Below are 20569 nucleotides of genomic sequence, written 5' to 3'. Positions count from 1 at the left end.
GCCTAACATGCGACACTACATTAACCCTCTCTTTAATTCTGCATATTTCCTGTCTCCCTTTTTTCCATCCAATGTCTCTCCTGTTTCTACCTCTTTTGGGCATTCTAAAAATTCTTCCCTCAATCACAGTCTTCAGCATTCCATTGCCAATCAAAACACTCAGCATCCTTCTTTCCTGCCTCCTTTGGATTTCTCCCCACAGTTCTCTCTTCCTCCCCACCTTGCCTATCACTTCCCGTTCTGTCCATTTCTGTGGGCTTATTCTCCAAGCCCATACAAGATAAACAGTGTACTAATCTTCCTGTTGTGAGATGTTCATGTGTGGGCTGTGAATATGAATGACCAGTGAGTTGTAATTCAAAACACCCAGGCATGGTGGTAGTTGAAAGCTTAGAAAACCTGGCTCTGCTTTTGGAATTAATAGCATTTCTGGTATCCTGTCTAAAGCATCTAGTGAATAAATGATGAGTAAGGAATCTGGCATTAAAATGATGACTTCACTTTTGTCAGATATAAACATAGAAACCCTTGTTCAATTATCTGTCCGTCAGATAAGAAGTTCTCTCTTTTGGGAGTGCCACAGTGTTCGACTCTTCATTTATTGAACTTCAATTCAGAAATAACTAAAGAAGAAATAATGGGATTTTTAAAAGAGCATATCCTGGAAATAAGGTTTCATCCCCTGAAATTAATCAGTTATAAAGTTTCTTGGGGCAGTTATGCATTCTTCTATGTAAGCATAGATGAAGATCTGTGTGGCAAAATTTTGCATCATGATCTGTGCGTTTAAGTATGTTATTTTGGAGAGTGCTTTTCTCTGAGACTTCGACTACATACACACTTTGGATATGCAATTTTTGACAGTGTTTCATTCAGTGTTTGTGCAATGAAATACTTAAAATGGAAATTACTTCTTGAGTGAACACAAACCAGATGTGATTTGTGTAAACAGGCACTGGCTTGTTTCCAGTGATTTAATCCTTTGCCTACCCCGATTAGATTTTCTCTGTAACAGGCTACATGATGACATAACAATTGTAAATCAATGTCTGTGTACGAAGATCAACTTAATCAATATTTATAAAGAAGTATTTTCTGCTCTGTAGATGAATTCATACAGCAATGATTGTGTATGTATCCTTGTATATTTTTCTTGGCATGTCGTATATTTTTATATGCAAAAAAATCACTGGACAAATAAAGTATTATTATTAATGATTGTCAATGACCTTTTAGTGTCCTCTGCCGAGAATGACCTGAGCCTGTGTTGTTTGGTGTGGCAGTCATGGCAGGTTGCCGAGGATGGCACACCATGCAACCTGCAACACAGTCTGACGGTCTTTGACTTGAACCAGTGGTACAGGGAGCAAATGCCTTCTGGCGCCAGTTCCTTGATGCTCTTCTCATCAGACTTGAATGGTGACTGCTTGTCTCAGGGTGTGAGCAGTCATCCAGGACACCCTCACCTAGTAACGTACACCTTACCATTTGTGACAGAGAAGACTATGTCTGCGAATGGCATTCCGCTTCTCTTTGCTCGCATCAATCCCACATCCATTTCAAGGTTCTGCCCAGCTGCAGTCCCGATTCCAGAGGAACATCTTTTTCCATCCGCATTAGCTTTTGGTGAGTTTTTGCCCATTATTTTATGTAGGAATTTTTCGCTATTCGTAGCATTTTTCTCTCACTCTGATAGTTTTTTCTGGATGGAGTGGCTCTTCTGTTGAGAAAATCTGGAAAAAAGCTAAATTTATTAACATGACCACTGAGCAAATTACAGCATTTATAAACCAGTTTTTTTATTTTTTCCTCTGAAAGTGATAACTGCATTAAAAGAAGAGATAAAGCAGTTTCTGGCGTCACTTGGTAGAAAATATTCATAATGAAATTGAAATTAAACCACTCGGCTTTTCCACTTAGAAAATTTTTTATTTACTACCTAGGTTTTGTTATGGTATAACATCATCAGGTAAAAATACTGGTCAAACACAATAAATGTATATCTCTGGATGGAAGGAAGAGGAGGGAGGAAAGCAAGGATTGGTTGAGGTAGGAAGAAAGGCTCCTCCTCTTCCCCTCCGTCCAGAGATATATAGACTGTGTTAGACCTTTATTTTTACCTGATGATGTTATACCCTAACGAAACCCAGGTAGTAAATAAAAAAATTTCTATGTGGAAAAGCCAAGTGGTTTAATTCCAATTTCTATGTATTAAAAGAACTCAATGTAATGCATATTTAAGTAGACTGTAAATAGAAATGTCCCTTGAGTTATGAAATTGTATTTGCAGTCTTTTAGAGGAATACAAGTAATGGTTTTAAAACATGTTAAATGTTTTTGTCCATGAGGAATTATCTGAAAGTTATGTAAATAAATGTTTTTATGCAATTTTCTCTTTACCATTGGAAAGGTAAATGGGGGTTTAGGTACTCTTTGTCTGTTACAATTATTTCTTGACTAACATCAATCATAACTTTCTTTGTTTCAGAGTCATCATTTCTTCTGGGTTCTAAGTGTGTAATTAAAATGTCAACGCCGGGTCTTCAGAGGAGCCTGTTGGCTATATTACGGAATCGTGGCTCAAGGACATATCTTTATCCCTCTGCATTATTCCACGAATGCATCACTGCAGGTCTCAAACCTTTATACGTTGATATTCACAATCCTGCATCTACTCCTGTGGTAAGTTTATTAACACATATTTGTGTAGGCTTATTATTGTAGACTTGTGAATGATAGTAACTTGGTATCATAGTAGGTAGAGCTTTTGACTACTGACCCGGGGGTTCTGGGATGAAATCTGGGCGATGGATCTGGATAAACCCAAGCTGTGTGATTGTCAGAGAATCAGAACTTTCTGGAAAACCAAAGGTGAACTAGTGGAAGGAGTCAACTCTAAAACCTGAATATGTGAATTTTGTCACGAATTTTAAGGCTTATAACCAGGTGAATTGTACCCTCACTTATCTGGCCAATAATGTACAGTCCATTTTTCAAAGCTATGGGTCAAAATTCTTAGTTTGTGCATATGGAATATAATTACCATAAATCTTTGAAAATCCTTATCCCTGGTCCATAGTTCATGGTATGTGATTAAGGAAGTTGTTTCTGACTGTTTGTACGGGACTTAAAATTAGAAATAAATAGCTTTGAGAAATGCCCCTGGATGAAGTTGTAGTTTTGAATGCCAGGTTATTTCATGTGCTAAGTTGTTTCAGTTATTAACATGCATTCTTGGTAATAATAACTAATAAACCCGCAAATCAATTGTATTATTGTATCTTTGTTTTTGGTGTTCTTTATTTAGTGATTCTAGACCAATCTGGTGTGCATTCCATGGGTTTATTTTCCCATTATTTAATAATTTCCTTTGTTTCAAAGTATTTAAGTATTTCAAAGTGTTAAACTTTCTTTTCCTAACAACTGTTTGACATACTGTATCTTCATTAACTTGATGCAATTCCTTAATCACCTCTTGCTCCAGAGAAACTTACAAATATATTGTCTGAGCACCAGGTATAAAGGCAAGTACACTTTGAATGCAAGGACTTAACTGAAGATATTTGGAATTAAATGTGTAGGAACATGACTTTTCATAATGTGCATTGAGAATTTAACCTAATCGGAAGATGGCACAAGAATTTTTTGAACTACTGCTTATCATGACACCATTCAAGTAAAGCAGTATCTGCTCTCTAGCATTTTCACAGCTGAGCTCTTTGCAATTATACTCACCCTTTGGAAAATCCATTGCAATGGCAGAGAGATGCTTTCCCATCTGCCTGAATTCATTTAGTGCGCTGCAATCCATTTCTGGACATTTTGCCTTCCACCTTTAGTTCAGGAGATTCAGTCAACTCTCTAAGATTTAGAAGTTCGGAGTGTTGAAATATCATTCCTATGGATTCCGGGGCATGCTGGAATAGGAGGAAGTGAGAGTGCCAATACACAGATGAGAGAAGCACTAGATAAGTGGAATATACGGTCGCAATTCATACTGGCACATGATCTAATAGTTAAGCTGAAGAGTATAATGGTTTCTGAGTGGGGTGCAATGTGACCGGGTTTTATAGCTGCATCAAGCAAATTTGAACAATGGTGCAAGGTTTGCGATTCCTTTCTGACAATATTCAGATGATACAAGGCAGTCTCTGGTATGCCATATGATGCCATATCATGAGTAACTTTGTTTTTAAAGGAAGCAGACCTATTCTGGCTTGTAATACCTTTTACTGTGTATTTAGGTGTAGAATATTTACATAAGTGATACCTAATGAAATGAATTAGCATATTCTACATTTTAAAGTCTTAAGTCTTCAAGTTCCTAATTCATTCAATTCAGTCAGTCTTCAATCATAGTTGAGGCTGGCATTCCAGTGCCACATCTGACCAAGTTACAAGGGACCAACGTACGGAAGTAATTCCGAGCTCATAAGCTGTTTCTATATGATGAAAACAAAGTTCCTTGTCCTGAAGCACAATTGGAAACTTGCAAAAACTAATCCACTCGCTGTATGTTGTGTTAATTCCTACCTTATGTTCTCTTTGTAACTCTCTCTGCATTTTTGGCCTCTGAAGATTTTTTACGTTGAATCATGCCTGTTGCTTTGTATTTGAGGGCATGACTTTTTCTGCAGCCTGCCATTGCTGACTTAAAAAATTATTTCCTATTTTTTTGTTCACCCTAATTTGTAGACTTTACATCATATTCTCAAACTCTGAATGAATTAAAATGGTTAATTTTGATATGTGTTAATTATAATTACTGTCATGGAGTTGTACTTATAATTAAGCAGTGTTTGGGATGCCGAATTTCAACCCTGGAAAGATATAATCTTGATGATAATGTGGATACTAAACTTTGATCTCGAAAGCTGAATCATGAAAGCAAACTTATTACTATAGTGGCTCTGTTGATAAATTTTGAGAAGTTTGATGTGTCTCACCCCTTACTATTTCTTCATATTTCAGGCTGAGCAGCGCAAATTCCTTCTGTCGCTGGCACTCGAGTACCACATGCTGTCGTATTTAATCCGATGTGCAGTAGACACCGCAAATGGATGTGCTAGTTCACTGGGTGTGACGTTGAGCTTCTTCATGTCGTGGGTGAAGCACAGGTCATCCGTGATCAGGGAGTGCATTAATGAACTAAGCAAGCCTCTCTTTGAGTGTGGGGGCACACTGTTGCCAGATCCTCAGGCAGCGAGACTAATGGGCCTCTGCGGGAGGCAGCTCAAACATCTGTCAACTCTGCTGAAGGAGATATTGAAACGATGTGTGTCTTGGATATTTGTTGATGGTAAGTTAGTAAATGCACGTCTATGCTCAGTCAACTCATTATCATAGGTGATCATTTTTTACCAAGGAACTATTTAAATTGGAATGATAGTGGGTATTATTAATAGATTATTGACAAAAAAAAATGAAAAAAAAAATTCTTAAAAAAATGAACTTAGAAATTACCTGAAATTGGGAATAAAAACTGATATTAAAGCAATTTATTTTTTGTTTTTTTTTTGACCAAATAAGATGCAGAAGATTGTATAAATAAAAAAAATTTCACTGCACTATTTTGTTCTGGAAGTTTCCGCTTGATTTTATATAGATTAGAATTAAAAGTCCTGAGAAATACGCTGTGTTGTCACAGAAAAATAAATTTCTGTAAAAAGTGAATAAATTAGGAGATTTTGGAAAAAAATTGCAGTTTAAATAAATACTTTTTACTTGGAACAATCTTTTTCAATAAAAAATAGTTTGGTGGTAAAAAATCATAATCAGAATATACATCCTTGTATCTGTATATCTTTGGGTAAAATTCTGGGAAATTAGTAGTTTTTAGTGCAAAGAGTTTCACTTCTACTTAAAATTTTCTGTGTTACAAAAATATAGGATTTTTCCTGGGTCAAGAATTTCACACCTGGTTGATTAAGGGAAAGAAATTTTTCCTGACCATGTTCATGGAAATAATTGCTTTCAAACTTTATGAAACTGGTTGATTTTCATAGTTGCCTTGATGTTTTTTTGTTCACTTATCTATTCAGTTATGAATGTCTTATATTTGATTTGTTTATTATTGGTCAATAATGAATGATTAAAGTAATAATTTTGATGTATTTATTTCTTTTATACTGTCTACCTGGTTATGTCAAAGTTTTAATCTGAGCCACTCATTGCTTTATGTTCAAAACTCCAAATAAACAATGCACACTAAAATGAAAAAAATACTCTGAAAGCTGACTGCTATGTGATCTAAAAATTCACCTTTTCATTTTTCCAGAGCTGAAAGAAATTGAGCAGTGGTGTGAAGTCCTTGGTATCCTGGCCCTCCACATACAGGTGGTGCAGTGGTTTTGCTATGTTGGTCTCCTTCCTGAGCTGGCGGATGAGGACTCGGCTGCAGCTGAAATTGAGGCCTCCAACATCGGAGCCCCTCGAATACCGTATCCAGCAAAAGTTCTGACTGCAATTTATGAAGAAAGGTCTGTTGATGTAAAAAGTGGAAGTAATGGTATAACTTAATGCCTCTTTATGTCCTATCTTGATTGATTCCCTTCCTACTCATCAATCCTGGGAAAAACCTTGATGTAAGCATAAAACTTACAGGTGTCACTTCATGGAAGTTTTGTAAATCCATCAAATGAAAAAGAAACTTTTCCACAGGATTAATTGGATTTGGTACAAGGGGTTTCACTGTGATACACATTTATAATAATATAAATGTGTGTATATAAGTGTGTTATGGGCATGAAAGTAAGTTGTAGCTCAAATGGAATTGGTTATTTTGGAGTAACTAAGGATTAATAAGAGTGACCAATGATGCTATTATTATTATTAGGTAATCTACCTGTTAAGTTAGGTTTTTGGATGGGCACAGCTCCTAAATAAATATTTTGTGACTCCTAGCAAAACACAATATCCTACTCTACATCAGGTCCCTTTTCAAGGATGCTATATCAAACTGAAATGTGTAGTAGCAAATCAATAAATTTTGTGGAAAATAACCTGCTCTTTTTCATTTGATGGATTGATTTTAGCAGTTAAGCTTATATTATTGGAGGATTAATGTCATTTTAAGAGGAAGATAGTCACCATTGATAGTGGGTAGTAGAATGAAAAAATTACTTATTTGAGTATAGTATGAATGGCGAAGGGGTTCACAGTTTCAGCACCCATCTAACCGATAGTTTCAGCACCCATCTAACCAATGGGTTTTTTAATACATACTGAGCTTAGAATTCTCTCCACGTGGAGTCCATATAGGGATCGAGACACCATTGAAAATTTCTGAACCACCATCAGCATTCAAACCTGGGCGTTTGGGGTGAGAAACCAGTATACTAGCACTTGATCTCCATTTTGTTAAGAGTAGGCTAATGCCAATGCTGGGTTTTTCACCACCATTCTCTTGATATAAAAATCCCACCTATCCCCAATGGCATAGCTGTTGGTTACGTCCCTTAATACTACCTCAGTTAATTAATCAAATGGATTGTCAAATTTCCAAAGAAACTGCGGGAGACCCCGCAACGGTAACTTTTAATGTAGTCATCCGCTTATGTGCATTTCAATGCAACATTTTCAGAGTGTAAAAATCATTCGCCTTGACTGGGATTCGAACCCAGATCCCTCAATATCCGGTCGAGTGCTTTAGCCAGTTAAGCTATCGAGGTGTCCTCTTCAACTCTGAAATTTTGGGGCTTTTAAAGGAACAAGTTGTTGTGACGAAATACTGTACATACAATGTCACCGGCATTCGTAGTCGTGTGTGACGTGCCACAGTCCACGAGTTTTCTTTGGAAATTTGTCAAGGTATAAACCGTATAAGTGTTTAAAGTTGGCTTTAACCTTGTGGACTGTGGTGCATTGCGCACAACTAAGAATGCCTGTGACATTGTATGTACGGTATTTCGTTGCAACATCTTGTTCCTTTAAAAGCTCCCAAAATTTCAGAGTTAAGAGGACGCCTCGATAGCTTAAGTGGCTAAAGCACTCAACCGGATATTGAGGGATTTGGGTTCGAGGAATCCCAGTCAAGGCGAATGATTTTCTTTCAAATGGATTCTGTTATGTATGAAGTTTTATTTAAGAGAGCCATCAAAATTTTAATACTATTTCTATTGAGGGTATACAATCAATTAGAGGAAATAATTGTGGGTGCTCCTGGTTTCTCTCCACCATTCCTTTCCCATCCATCCCTAATGGTGCAAATGACCTTAGCTGTCGGTCGCCTCCCATAAAAAAAATGAATAAATCAGGGAGGACAGTTGAGGAAATTGAATGTAGAAGCATTAACCTGGATGAAAAGAAAGGAGGTATCCAGACAATAGAGAAAATCATGTCCAAGGGCAGAAATGGGAACAATAGAAGATAGAAAGGGAACATATCAAAAAAGGGATATTGTTAGCGGTAAACAGAACTACAGGAACTGTAATTAAGATAAGGATGAGGAAATCATGAATTCTGGATGAGATGTTTGGGAAAAGAGGAAAGAGGATGAAATGGAATATTGTAAACATAGGATTAGTTAGAAGACAGTACAGAGATAAATAATAATGTGATGGTAATCATTGGGTGAAAGAAGTGCAGTGCAAGGCAGTCTGAAGATATAGAAAGTTTATAAACGAAGGGTGAAATTAGTGTACAGAAGAGGATGGTCAAAGCACTGTCAGGAACCAAGAAGTAACAGTTTGTACAGACTTTCAAAGGTGTATCAGGAAATATGATTAATGAAACCAGAAATACTGAAGAGAGATGGAAAGAGTACATGGTTGTTGTATATGGTAAAGATATTAGGCCAGCAAGCTAAGACATAGAGAGAGAATATGATGTAGATGAGGATACTTTGGTCCAGGCATACTTGATTGTGAAATAGGAATGTTATGAAGTGAATTTAAATTAAATAAGGCTAAGGAGTAGAAAATTCCAATGAAACTACTGAAGGGTAAAAGTTGAAGGAAGTGTTTTTGTGGGCCAATTGCTAGCATTTATGCAGGAGGAATTTGACGGCAAGATTTAGGGAGGAAGTGTAAGTTCCTGTCCCAAAAAAGGGAAAGGCTTCCAAATATTGTGTGTTCAGAGCACCTCTCAGTGCACCAGTGAACCTTGACTAATTTGTGACCTTATTATGTTTAAATGATAATGCTTTCATTGCACCCATACTTATTTTTTTCTCTTGTTTGTTTTTTAAATTGAGGACGACTAAATTATACTGATATGTCGATATATTACTAATTTTCTGATACTATTGTTAGAAGATTGAGTTCAATAAATTATTTCTATTGGTTGATTTAATCTGAAGAAATATTTTTACACCTGAATATCAACATAATTAATAGTAGATTATGAAGGAAGAGTGAAAAAAGTTGTTCTGGGTAACTTTTGTATGCTGTGGTTCCTTTTTTAATTTTGTCAATTGCTTTCATTCATTGCAGGGACAATGGGTATTTCAGGGAAAAATCCAGGAACCTATGTACCTATTGAGATGGTGCTTATAATTTGATACCCTGTAACTTTTTTATAGGCGCAAGGTGTTGAGAAGTATACCTGGAGTGTCCAATGTATCGGACATCCTATTCATCGATGGGGCAGTGCAAGCATGTGGGGTGCGTTTGACGCAGGAAACGTGGAGAATATCTGGCAGTGACACATCTGGTTCCTATCCTCCTCCATCACTCCAAGCACTACTTCGCACATACTTACTTGATGGACTCCCTGTGGAAGATAAGCATTGCCTTGTCATTTACCTCTTCTTGGACCTTGCTGCACTCCTGGATAATGAAAGGTTGTTATTTCACTGCTTTGCCATTAATGTCTCAGAAGTGAATGTGTATCAACTTGCAATAGCTAATATCAATGCAATGCCTAAACATTGTAGTTGATTACCTCTGATTTTTTTGTGATTTTTATTATTTTGGAACTGCATGATTGCATTATTACAGAGACATTGATCATTTTAAGCACCAAAATTTTAATCTTTCACTGTGATTGCACATTTAATAAGGGGCAGTTAGCCATGTAATACTGTGTGGAATGAAAGTGAAAATGAAAATATGATTATTTTGGCCTAATTGTGGAAAACAAGTTGCCTACTGCCAAAGCCTCCTACCTCTATTTATCCTATTTCGAAGATTGTTTGCTTTTCTTATTAAGTAGCTCATTCTATCTTTCTAAGTCTGTACTGTACTCGGCTACCTATAAATGTGCTCAGGATTTAAGCCATTGAATTGGTATGGAATACACAGATGTTACTACCTACTGCGTGATGTATCATTGCAGTATTTGATGCTCACAAAATGACCCTTGGTCATTTTTAGTATACGGTTCAATTTGAAATTAGTAGACATCATACATTGGCACAATTGTATCTGTGGCTAAGGAACTTTATATGCCAATTTCAACATTGAACTTGATAGTAAAATTTTGGAAAATTAGAAAATGGTATCAAGAAAAGCTGCCCCCTTATTTAAAGACAAATATGCATAAAATATTTTCAAGGATGATGTATTTGAAGAAATATTGAAGAGATGATTGCAGTCTTGCAGAGCTACAAGCCTACCGATTTGTAGTTTTTTCATTAAAGAAAAGATGCCACATTTTGCCGCAAGACTAGGCAATGTACATTCTGTTATTGTTTTTTAAGGATTGTGATTCTTTTTCATTAAACAAGAAGTGGCTTTTTTCAATCACTTGAAATGAGTGCATAGAAGTTTAAAAAGTATATAGAACCACCATGAAGTAAAATAGAGAACTAGAGTTCAGTTCTAGCGATAGAATTTATAGTAACGATAATATTTCATATGATTCTTACAGCATAAAGGCCCCGCAATATAACATGGCCGCAAAAAAACATGTTTTTAACTTTTTTCTGGGCTAAGCGAGAATTTACATGAGTATCAAATATGTTTACAAAGGACAACATTAATTATTGTATGTATCTGGGTCTATATGAAGGTTATTTCAATTTCTGTATCCATGTTTATTTATGATCAGTTTTGTTTATTATTTATTAATTGAATTTGAGTATTTCAAGAGTATAAATATTTATATGCCATTATGATGAGGATTAGTAAACTGGGAAAATGAATTTTCCAAGGGTATGAAAATTGGATTTCACTCTGCGTGATGCATTAACAATGATAAAGATTCATTGGACGCAGGTCTTGATCCAAGTTGTTGCCTAAATAATCTTGTAAATGAAATAAGGCAAGTTAGAGAATTTTAAAAGGGTATATTTTCCGAATTGTTAGTCACATATTAAAGTGAATATTAACTGTTTGCAAATAGCATTGCATGAATATCAACTTCATTTCCTTCTTTTTAATCAGTTCAAGAAAATATTTTTATTCAAGTATTCCATAAGTTTTGCTTGAAAGCTGTATTTATGTTTTAAGTGTATTGCTTGTAAAATTATCCAGGTTCTTATTACCCTGTATTAATTCTAAATATCTGTGTTCAATAGGTATGCTTCGTCAATAAGTCAGCTGATAAAATTTCCATCTGCATTTTCACTGAGTCCCAGCATCATCAAACTTACACAAGCTTTCTGGTTGTTGGATCACAAAGATTTTGAGGTAAGGTTTTCATTTGCATTTCATAAGTAAGTTTATTAGTGGTTGTAAGCGATCAATGAACATGTGTACAATTCAGCCCCTGATTGAGATGAGGAGTGTGTAATGCCAGTTTCAGTAATAGGTCTATATCAGAAAGTGGGATGCAGTCATATGTATTCGCACACTAATATTAGTGGAACGTAATTGACTTCTATTCTGAGTACACCCTTTGATGCTAATACTGTTAATTTATTGTTTGAATCTGTGTGCTCTGAAAACTTATCCTCTCTAAAATTTCCATTTGGAAAAATTGGTAAATCCATAACTGTAGCAAATATATTATCATAGGTAAGTTTATATGGACTGGAACCCGGGATTGAAGGTCTAATGTTTGTTCCTTTTTCATAATTTCTGTAGAGTGCTATCAACATGTTTCTGGAACCATTGATATGCCCACAAGATATTAAACTTTGGCAGCATCGATGTGTTGTGAGAGCATTTCTTAGTCAAGGAGAGCCTCAAAAGGCTTTGAAGTATGTAAGAGTGCGACAGCCTCCATTGGGTGGGCTTGAAGATCTCAAGTAAGTTATGAGATGCAATATTGATGCTGTAATTTAGTATTATGTTTTCATCAAATTTCTCACATCTGTTACCTTTCACAGGCTCAACCTCACCCTCCTGCTTGAAAACGGTCTGGTTCATGAGGCATTCAATTACCAGAGAAAGCATAGAAATAATCAGAATTCACATGAACTCCTTCAACACTTCTTTGATGGTTTGTATGATTTTATAAAAGTCATTTGTAAGCGTGTTAGATTAAATAGTGCATTATTGACTTGTTGCAAAGTCAACGCAGAGATAATTGCGATGAATGTAATCACACCTTTGATAAGGAAGACTAAGCGTGGGTTTGTTTTGTATCACTTGATTTAGGTTGTGGGGATCTGAAAGAGCTGAGGTGGGTCCTACAGAACTCTCTGACTCCACCTGAAGAGGAGGGTCTAGTCTCATTTCTTACCTCACAGAAGGATGCGAAAGCTCATGAAATGCTTGTTATGTACTATCTTCAGAGATCAAGGTAAGTTTTGATGCGTACATATTTAATCTCTTTAAGATATACCTTAAAATAAGTCTAATTAGCATCAACTGATTTAGTAATGTAAATGACACTAAAGTTAGCAGTGATTTTGATGATGACTTTCATGATTTGATTGATAATTATGAAAATTTATTATTATTTTTGTATTCTTACTATATATAAGATGTGCATTTTTTGTAATTTCTTATGATTTATCTCCTCTTTAAAGATTTATTGAGGCATTAAGCATAAATGACAAGGAGAGACCATCTAAGAAAAACGAATTTCCACGAGGTGCAATTGATACCACTCGCAGGAAAATGAAGACTGTTAGAGACGCGATTGTGAGTGGATATGCCTCGGCAATGCCACCCGTTACGAGGCATCTTGCCGCCTATTGTGCTCGTCATGCTGCTAACATTCGCAGCTGGAGGGAAGGTAAGCAATCAATATGCTTGGTACTAAATCTTGAAAAATTCACGTCATAATGGTGAAGATGAAAGAAAATTTCAGTTGTCTCATTTTGAATGATTGATACCTTTGGAGACTTAATTTGTGGAGGTTCTTGGTATACAATCTTTTATAAATGCCAGCCTGCTTAAATCTGGGAATATTAAGTAAGCCCTTCAAATTTGGCAGAATGCTGTGTTCAGTCTAAAAGATCTGGGGCAACCTTAGTTGGACTTAACGTTTATATGGCACTCGAACTTTATTTAACTGGAATATTGTCTTGATTTTTCAGTGCCGAAGCCGATCCCTCTGTCTGTTGTCATCAACCGAGCTAAGTTAGACCCATCAGCTATGTCCGTAAGGACCAAGTCCACCCTAATCGGCACCATGTTGAACAAAGCCCGTGAGACTTGGAACCCCCCACCCCTTCCCCCACTGATGCCACCCACCCCTCGACCCTCCCTTCGCACTCCCCAGCCTCCTCTTTCGATGCAGTCTTCAAGATCAAAGAGGAAGAGGGAGGATGAGGAAGGCAGTGAGACATCTCAGCTCACTGCAAAGAACCTGTTCAATTCACCTGCTCGGTCTTCTGTCGACCTGATACCGTTCATCTGCACTCCAGTAGCACCATCTCTGCCCAGAAGCAGAAATGGGTATGTTAGAGTTTGGATTAAATAAAAGGCTAAAGCCATGATTCACTGTCAATGCAGATACATGCTGGCCAGTAATCAAATATTGATCATTAATGTCCAGGCATGGTAGAATTTGATAAATTTTTCACACATTCTGAATGTTAAGTAATAAGCTATGCATTTTACATTAATATTTTTTGTGGTACTCACATGTGTGCTTTGTTTTAAAACTTCATATTAAAACAACCACCATTAAGGCCTTAATGTGTACAGTCTTGTTAAATTCAGTCATCAGTTAATATGAATGTTAACCCAACTTTGAGAAAAATGAAAAATCCAATTTTATAAAGAAATAAGTTGACTTATCACTTATTAGCGAATATGGATATTGTAACTGTGGTTACATGGTCCATCCTTTATTGGGCTGTTTAAAGATGATTTTAAACTAAAAAACCGAGTCATAAAACTAGGTTTTGGCCTAAACTAGGGGTTAAAGTCAACATTCAGGTTAACCAGACATTATAAAACCTGGCCTTAGTATTGCAAAATGTGGAAAATGGGAAAAAAAGTAGTGCTGAAAATTTCATGTATCTAGAAGGTTTTAATTATGCTGGCCGATAGCCTTTGTACTGTATTTTGTAAACTTCTTCACGTGCATATTATGAATTTTGATCTCAGTTGTATGTATGATGAGCTTGTTGAGTTTTTGATTAACTACTAATTGCCTCATGTACACAGAAAATAGTTATGGTTGGTCATAGGTGAAAGCGTTGTGTATGACTATTGCAGTGACACATGCATGGCAGATTGGATTTATATGGGCAGTGATTTCGAACAAGACTCAAATGACTTTACTTTTTGGTTCCTGCTATTGGAGTTCTCTTCTTTGTTGTTCATTGCAATCCTGAGCATTAGTCAGTCATTATATATTGCATAATGCTCTGCTTAATTTATTGGTGAATCTTTTCTTAACTTGTTTTGACACGCATCTTGTTGTCCTTCCGTAGTGATGGCCAACCGCTAATATTCCCATCACAAATGAAATCTCTCAGCAATTTGGAAGATGGTACTCCTAGCAAGCGACCCTGTACATCTTCAAGTTCACAGGCTCCCACAACATCATCGCCTATTGAAAATGATGAGTGAGTATCAAAGTTTTCTCTATTCTATAATATATGAAATTTCTCTTGAAGAATGTTCACATGCCTTGGAAAAATCAATTCCTTCTATTATTGCAAGTGTACATGCATGCACTTTATATGATGGCCATTCTTAAAATGTAATAAGTGTGTTATCTCTGATTAAATGTTTGTGAACGTAGGTAGAACTGGTTAATATGGAGCATTAAGGTGTTTTTCGTTTTACCGTGGAAATTTCATTGGTTTTGCTGATAGTGAGATTTGCTTAAACATGTAATGTCACTACTGGCGCTTGTTGTATGGCATGTTTGGATTTTGTGATATTTCCTTAAAATGAACTCATTTGTCATAGCACCTTTAACGTCATTAATGTAAGAACAAAGAGTGCTTTGGTAATGATATCTATTTGAAGTGATTTTATCTTTTAATTTGCTCTTCTACCCAAATACCAAAGGTAAAATTACGAAATTAGTGTGTTGAGAAAAGGTTATGTTCTTTTGATGATGATGTCATGTTTATATCTTAAATTGTCACAATCCAGGGTTTTAGTGTAACCAAAATGCCTAAAAAAGTAAGGAAGTAACACATCACCTGAGGAGAGTGAATTTTAGGGACATTGGCTGACTATTTTCATTCTGGAATTACATAATTAAGGGAGAGGCCGGAAAAGGCACCATGGTATTTTCTGGTGATTACCTATATTTATTTCAAAACAAGTTGATTGCATGAAGTTTTTTCTGAAGAAACTTGGGGAAATTTTGGGGTGACTGGTGGGTTTCATTCATTTTATTCTATTCTTTTGGATAGTTCATTATTCTATATTACTTTTTAATTACAGAACCTCATTGAGGTCATCAGCATTACAACTGCTCTTAACTCCTGTTGTGCCCAAGAAAAATAGAAAGGCTGATGGCATGGATGGCTTGCTGAATGATGATTATAGTTCTACGGGGACTGAAGGCTCTACACCTCCAAGAGAGAAACTTCCCAGGACACCTCACTCAATACTAAAGGTTATTTTTTTCCTAGTCCATAACGTGAACACATACTCAAATGCTAATTGTTACTTATGGCCTCCATGTGTCATGAAGTTCATCTATTTTCTACTTGGACAATTAAGTACGGTTCTGTTTCTCAGTTATTCCTCAAATCACTCAGAAATGTGCTTATCATGTGTGCTTAAAAAGAGACTTTTCAAGTGTGATATGGTGGAATATCATGATTAATTAAAAATTGGCAATTTTCCACAAAATAAAATTTAATACAACCGGTTTCAATGTAACTACATCATCATCAGATGATGAAGATAATGTAGTTACATTGAAACCAGTCGCATTAAATTTTATTTTGTAGAAAATTGGCAATTTTTAATTAAATCGTGTGTGCTTGTCCGAAAACTGTTTTAAGGAAAATTATTTCAATTAGTAACATCTTTTTCTCATTCACTATTCATGTCACAGCTGTGTAATTGGTATCATTGGAAAGGAAATTATTTTCTACATATCTTTAATAAGGAAAATGCTTTTCCTATCTCTGAAATTGAAAGAGATATGATTGAAAAATGATTTTTGGCTGAAGAAATTGAAGAAAACTTCTGGTTCTATCTGGAAATATTAAGGGTTTACCCTGTGAATGGTGGGATTATATTGAAGATGTGTAGTTACTTAATGGATGTTAAAAAATTTAAACTGTAATGATAATGGAAGCTATGAAGGATAATTTTGATTACTAACAAATGTTTTTGATTCAGTTTGTTGGGTGCCATAAGCACCAATTCAGTATAACTAAGGGCATATGGATCTGTAAGAAAATAGAGAAAAAGTGCTCAAAAATGCATGATCTACCTACCCTAAAAAGTATTTCCCATCACTTTTAAAATGATCTGCATGTATATGTATGAAAACCACCGCTCAATTCATCATAGAAAATAATATTTATTTTAAATAGCACTGGTTTGGATTAGTCTTCAAGAGTTATGTGTAATAACTTTGTGCAGTAATGTGAAAAAACAGTTTCTATGCTTTGGAAAATAGTGAAGTAGTTTTATTTTATTGAAATAACAGAAAACGTTTTCCCAATTAGGAGAATCCAAGTTTTAAGCCCCAAAATATTTTAAATTTTCTTCAGATTTATAAAAAGAATGTTTCTAAATGTTTAAGCTGTGGTATCATAAATTTGGAAAGGATTTGCATAACTCATATACAGGATACGCGTGCAGGATATGTACGAACAGCACAAATGTTTGCTGGCGTCACTTAGTAACTTTATTTGTAATTATTGTTTGAAATCTATTTCAGAAATGGAGTGTGCATTCCAGCTACATTTATCCCATGGAGCTTTGTAATGTAGGGACCCTTGTAAATTCTTGATGAATTGATGCAAGTGACTGGTTTTTCTGTGCTCATTTGTATTGGCAGTTAGCATTAGAAGCAGAATGACTCTTTCAATATTTGTTTCTAATTCATATGTTTATTTGAGATTTCAAGTCGCACATTATTATACAACCATGGAAAATATTTTCATGCATTGTCATGGACTACTTTGCTGGAATACTCCATTTTTCATTTCTGAAAAAACTATCAGAAAGAGAACAAAAACACATTTTTTCTTCAAGGATTAAGTCATGTAATTTTTCCTATAAGAGGGCGGTTCAATAAGTACTGTTTTAAGTAAGTAGTGTTTGACGACAAAGGGCTTTCCTGAGGGAAGTTTATGTTATCATCGTGTGCTGCCATCTATCAAATGATGGTGAAAGAAATTTCAGACTGATTTAAAGGTTTGTTTGGATTTGGCAGCCATTCGAGTAATTAGTGTTTCGTGATTTTCGCTAAGATGGAAAAAGAGCAGTATCGTTCGGTAATTTGCTTTTTGTTTTTGGATGGGAAGAAATGCAAGGAGATAAAAGCAAAGTTGGATGTCGTTTATGGGGACACTTCAGAATCTATGACCACAGTTAGATATTGGTTCAACAAATTTAAACGTGGGCGAACATCTGTTTTTGATGAGGAGTGACCAGGACGCCCGGCAGACGTGGTTACTGAGGAAATCATTCAAAAAGTCCACACCATGATTCTTGCTGATCGACGAACAATAGTGCGTGAAGTAGCAGAGGCCGTGGGTGTGTCGACCGGAACGGCAATTAATATTTTACATGATAAGTTGGCGATGAAAAAATTGTTGGCCCGATGGGTGCCGCGATTGCTCACGGTGGACAGCTAGCTGATCCGGAGTTGTCGCCACCAAACTGCATGAACTACATTATGAATTGCTGCCGCACCCCCCGTATTCACCTGATCTGGCTCTCTGTGAATTTTCTTATTCCCTAACATGAAGAAATGGCTCGCGAGAAAAAAATTTAGCTCAAACGAGGAAGTTATCGCCGAGACAGAGGCGTATTTTGGAGAGTTCGACAAATCCTATTTTTTGGAGGGGTTAAAAAAAATGGCTGGAACGTTGGGAGAAGTGTATCTTTCTAAAAGGGGACTAATGTTGAAAAATAAAATGTTTTTGAAAAAATGGTTTCTTCAGTTCTAACACATGTACTTATTGAACCACCCTCGTATGTGTTCCTGCTTAAGTCTACTAAAGAAAGTTTTCTTTCAAGCCACCAATGCATGAACACTGAATTCATGAATTTTTCCCTGCTTGTGCGATATTGAGACATTGCATGATTTGCAATGATCACATTGCATGACATGAACTGATTTCATGTGTGTGAATATGATGAAGAAATGAAAGAAAAAAATGAACCATGGGATACCGGTTTTGCGATCATTTAAAAAAAATTTCCTTTGTATTAACCTGGAAAAGTTGACTTTTCTTATTGGTAAAATGAAAATGAACTTGTGAATGTCAATTTTAATTTTTTCATAACTCTCACTTTTTTTTGCTGCGTGTCTTGGTATTCATTAGATTTAAATTTTAATATTACTTCTTCCATTTAGGTCCGAAAAACAAGAGATATGACAGCTGAGTCTCCCAGCTTTGCCACTGATTATTACCAAGAGGAGGAGAATGAAGGTAAGAAATAAATTTCTTCTCTTAATTTCATGATGTTACTATACTTCATCAATATATACCAAGCTCTCTTATCATTTTTCCAAATTTTTTTTTTGGAAAAGAATCCGCGTTTGATAGTTGTACACCTGGTAGTTAGGAGTAGGATTTTGCCGATGCTGCATTTCTCTTGACCCTTCATCCATTCCCTGAAAATCATGCCTCTGCCTAATTACCCATCCATCCCTGATGCCATGATTGACTTTAGCCGTTGGTTGCCTCACGGTATGACCTCTATTACTTCACTTAGGTGGTGTGTGGCCATCTCTCTTTCTTACAGGTGTCCACGAGGAAGATGAGGGGCAGTCTCTCGGCCGACTGATCCGCTTCCAGCTGCCAACTGGGTTGACACCATCGCCCACCATGGCCTCACCCATACAGTGGCCAACTCATAGCAGAGGCGATAGAAGTGGCTCAGAGAGGGAGCTGAAGGTGCCGACCTCAAAGAGTCCCCTCTCCAGGTCTCCCATCAAGGAACTCGTGAAGACACGTGTGCAGCCAAGCCCAAGGACCCGGCCTAGCCCACGCACTCCCATCCAGCCCAGCCCACGTTCTTCCATCCAGCCCAGCCCACGTCCTTCTATCCAGCCCAGCCCTGCTAAGAAATCTTCGCTAACTCCTGTCAGGTTAGTATTTTGTGCATTCTCAGTATGAAACCGGAAAAGCATTCATTTGCATCTGCATAGGGTAACAATCCTAACATGCACTATTGTGTGGGGATTAGACCACAGTGCTTCAAATGGAGGAACTCATCCACTCTTAAGTGATGTATATCCTCAGGGAATACTAATTAATGCATTCAGCTCATCTGTGGGCAAATTAGAAATAAACCTTAAGATTCCTTCTGTGCTTTGTTCTAATGAATTTACTATGCTTATATGCTTATATTATGGTGTATCTATATTCAAATCCATAGACTGAGTCATAAAAAATGGAAAAAGGCATATTTTATTGGGATTACATTTACATTCACTACATTTAACAAAAATTTGTAATGCAATGTAGTGGTTATTAAATGTAATTTAAAATTTAAAAAAAATATGATGTGTAGGAAAATTTCAAAATGCATTTTTTAAGCTTTAATAAGTGTAAATATGAATGACTACCTAGAAAAATATTATACGTATCTATATCATAGGGGAATGATTAGGGTTGGGGAAGATGAATGGTTCTTAAAACTGGGATATAAAGAATTGAACAACAAGAAAAAAACTAAAGAGGATTAGGAAACCATGGATAACAGGATTAATTATTAGTGGTTGGGTAAAAGAATAAAATGAAAGAACATTAACATGGAAATGGGGTGAAGAATATACAGATGTAAAACTTGGGAGAGAAACTAATGGTGCTAAGGAGTTGTGTGGGAAGGAGCAGTGCATTGCCATGTGGAGGAATTTCAGGGAGTAAGGAGTTTGTAAGGATTTAACTAGGAAAAAAAACTTAACCTACCAGAAGAGAGATGAAGAGGAAGTTGCCATTAGATAAAGATAAGATACAGCAAAGGTGGAAAGAATATGTAGAAGAGCTCTGTGGTAAAGACACTTGGTGAGGCAATTTAGGTTGGGGAAGGAATATAGATAAGGATAGCTTAGGTCCAGGAATATTAGATAGTGAGATAGAGGAACCATTAAGTGAGAGATGGGCAACTTATTCAAAACTTGTTCA

General features: G+C 36.2%; 1 protein-coding gene across 1 annotated transcript in view; it reads left to right on the top strand.

Moving 5' to 3' along the window:
* LOC139696877 (protein ELYS-like) overlaps positions 1–20569 on the top strand; it is a gene marked incomplete at its 3' end in the record, with an annotated part of 34575 nt that overhangs the window by 9865 nt on the left and 4141 nt on the right. The window contains exons 7-21 of the mRNA XM_071595757.1: positions 1237–1626; positions 2489–2682; positions 4972–5299; positions 6278–6479; positions 9521–9781; positions 11459–11570; positions 11967–12130; positions 12212–12324; positions 12483–12627; positions 12857–13065; positions 13370–13730; positions 14717–14851; positions 15687–15861; positions 18793–18868; positions 19185–19530. Coding sequence (XP_071451858.1) covers positions 1237–1626; positions 2489–2682; positions 4972–5299; positions 6278–6479; positions 9521–9781; positions 11459–11570; positions 11967–12130; positions 12212–12324; positions 12483–12627; positions 12857–13065; positions 13370–13730; positions 14717–14851; positions 15687–15861; positions 18793–18868; positions 19185–19530 — 3211 coding nt within the window. The remainder of the gene's footprint in view (positions 1–1236; positions 1627–2488; positions 2683–4971; positions 5300–6277; positions 6480–9520; positions 9782–11458; positions 11571–11966; positions 12131–12211; positions 12325–12482; positions 12628–12856; positions 13066–13369; positions 13731–14716; positions 14852–15686; positions 15862–18792; positions 18869–19184; positions 19531–20569) is intronic.

Source organism: Hetaerina americana, unplaced genomic scaffold (assembly GCF_022747635.1).
Source record: "Hetaerina americana unplaced genomic scaffold, ioHetAmer1.1.p SCAF_7, whole genome shotgun sequence".
In the NCBI taxonomy this organism is placed as follows: Eukaryota; Metazoa; Arthropoda; class Insecta; order Odonata; family Calopterygidae; genus Hetaerina; species Hetaerina americana.
The sequence above is the reverse complement of the archived record's forward strand: the minus strand, read 5'-3'. Positions and strand labels throughout refer to the sequence as shown.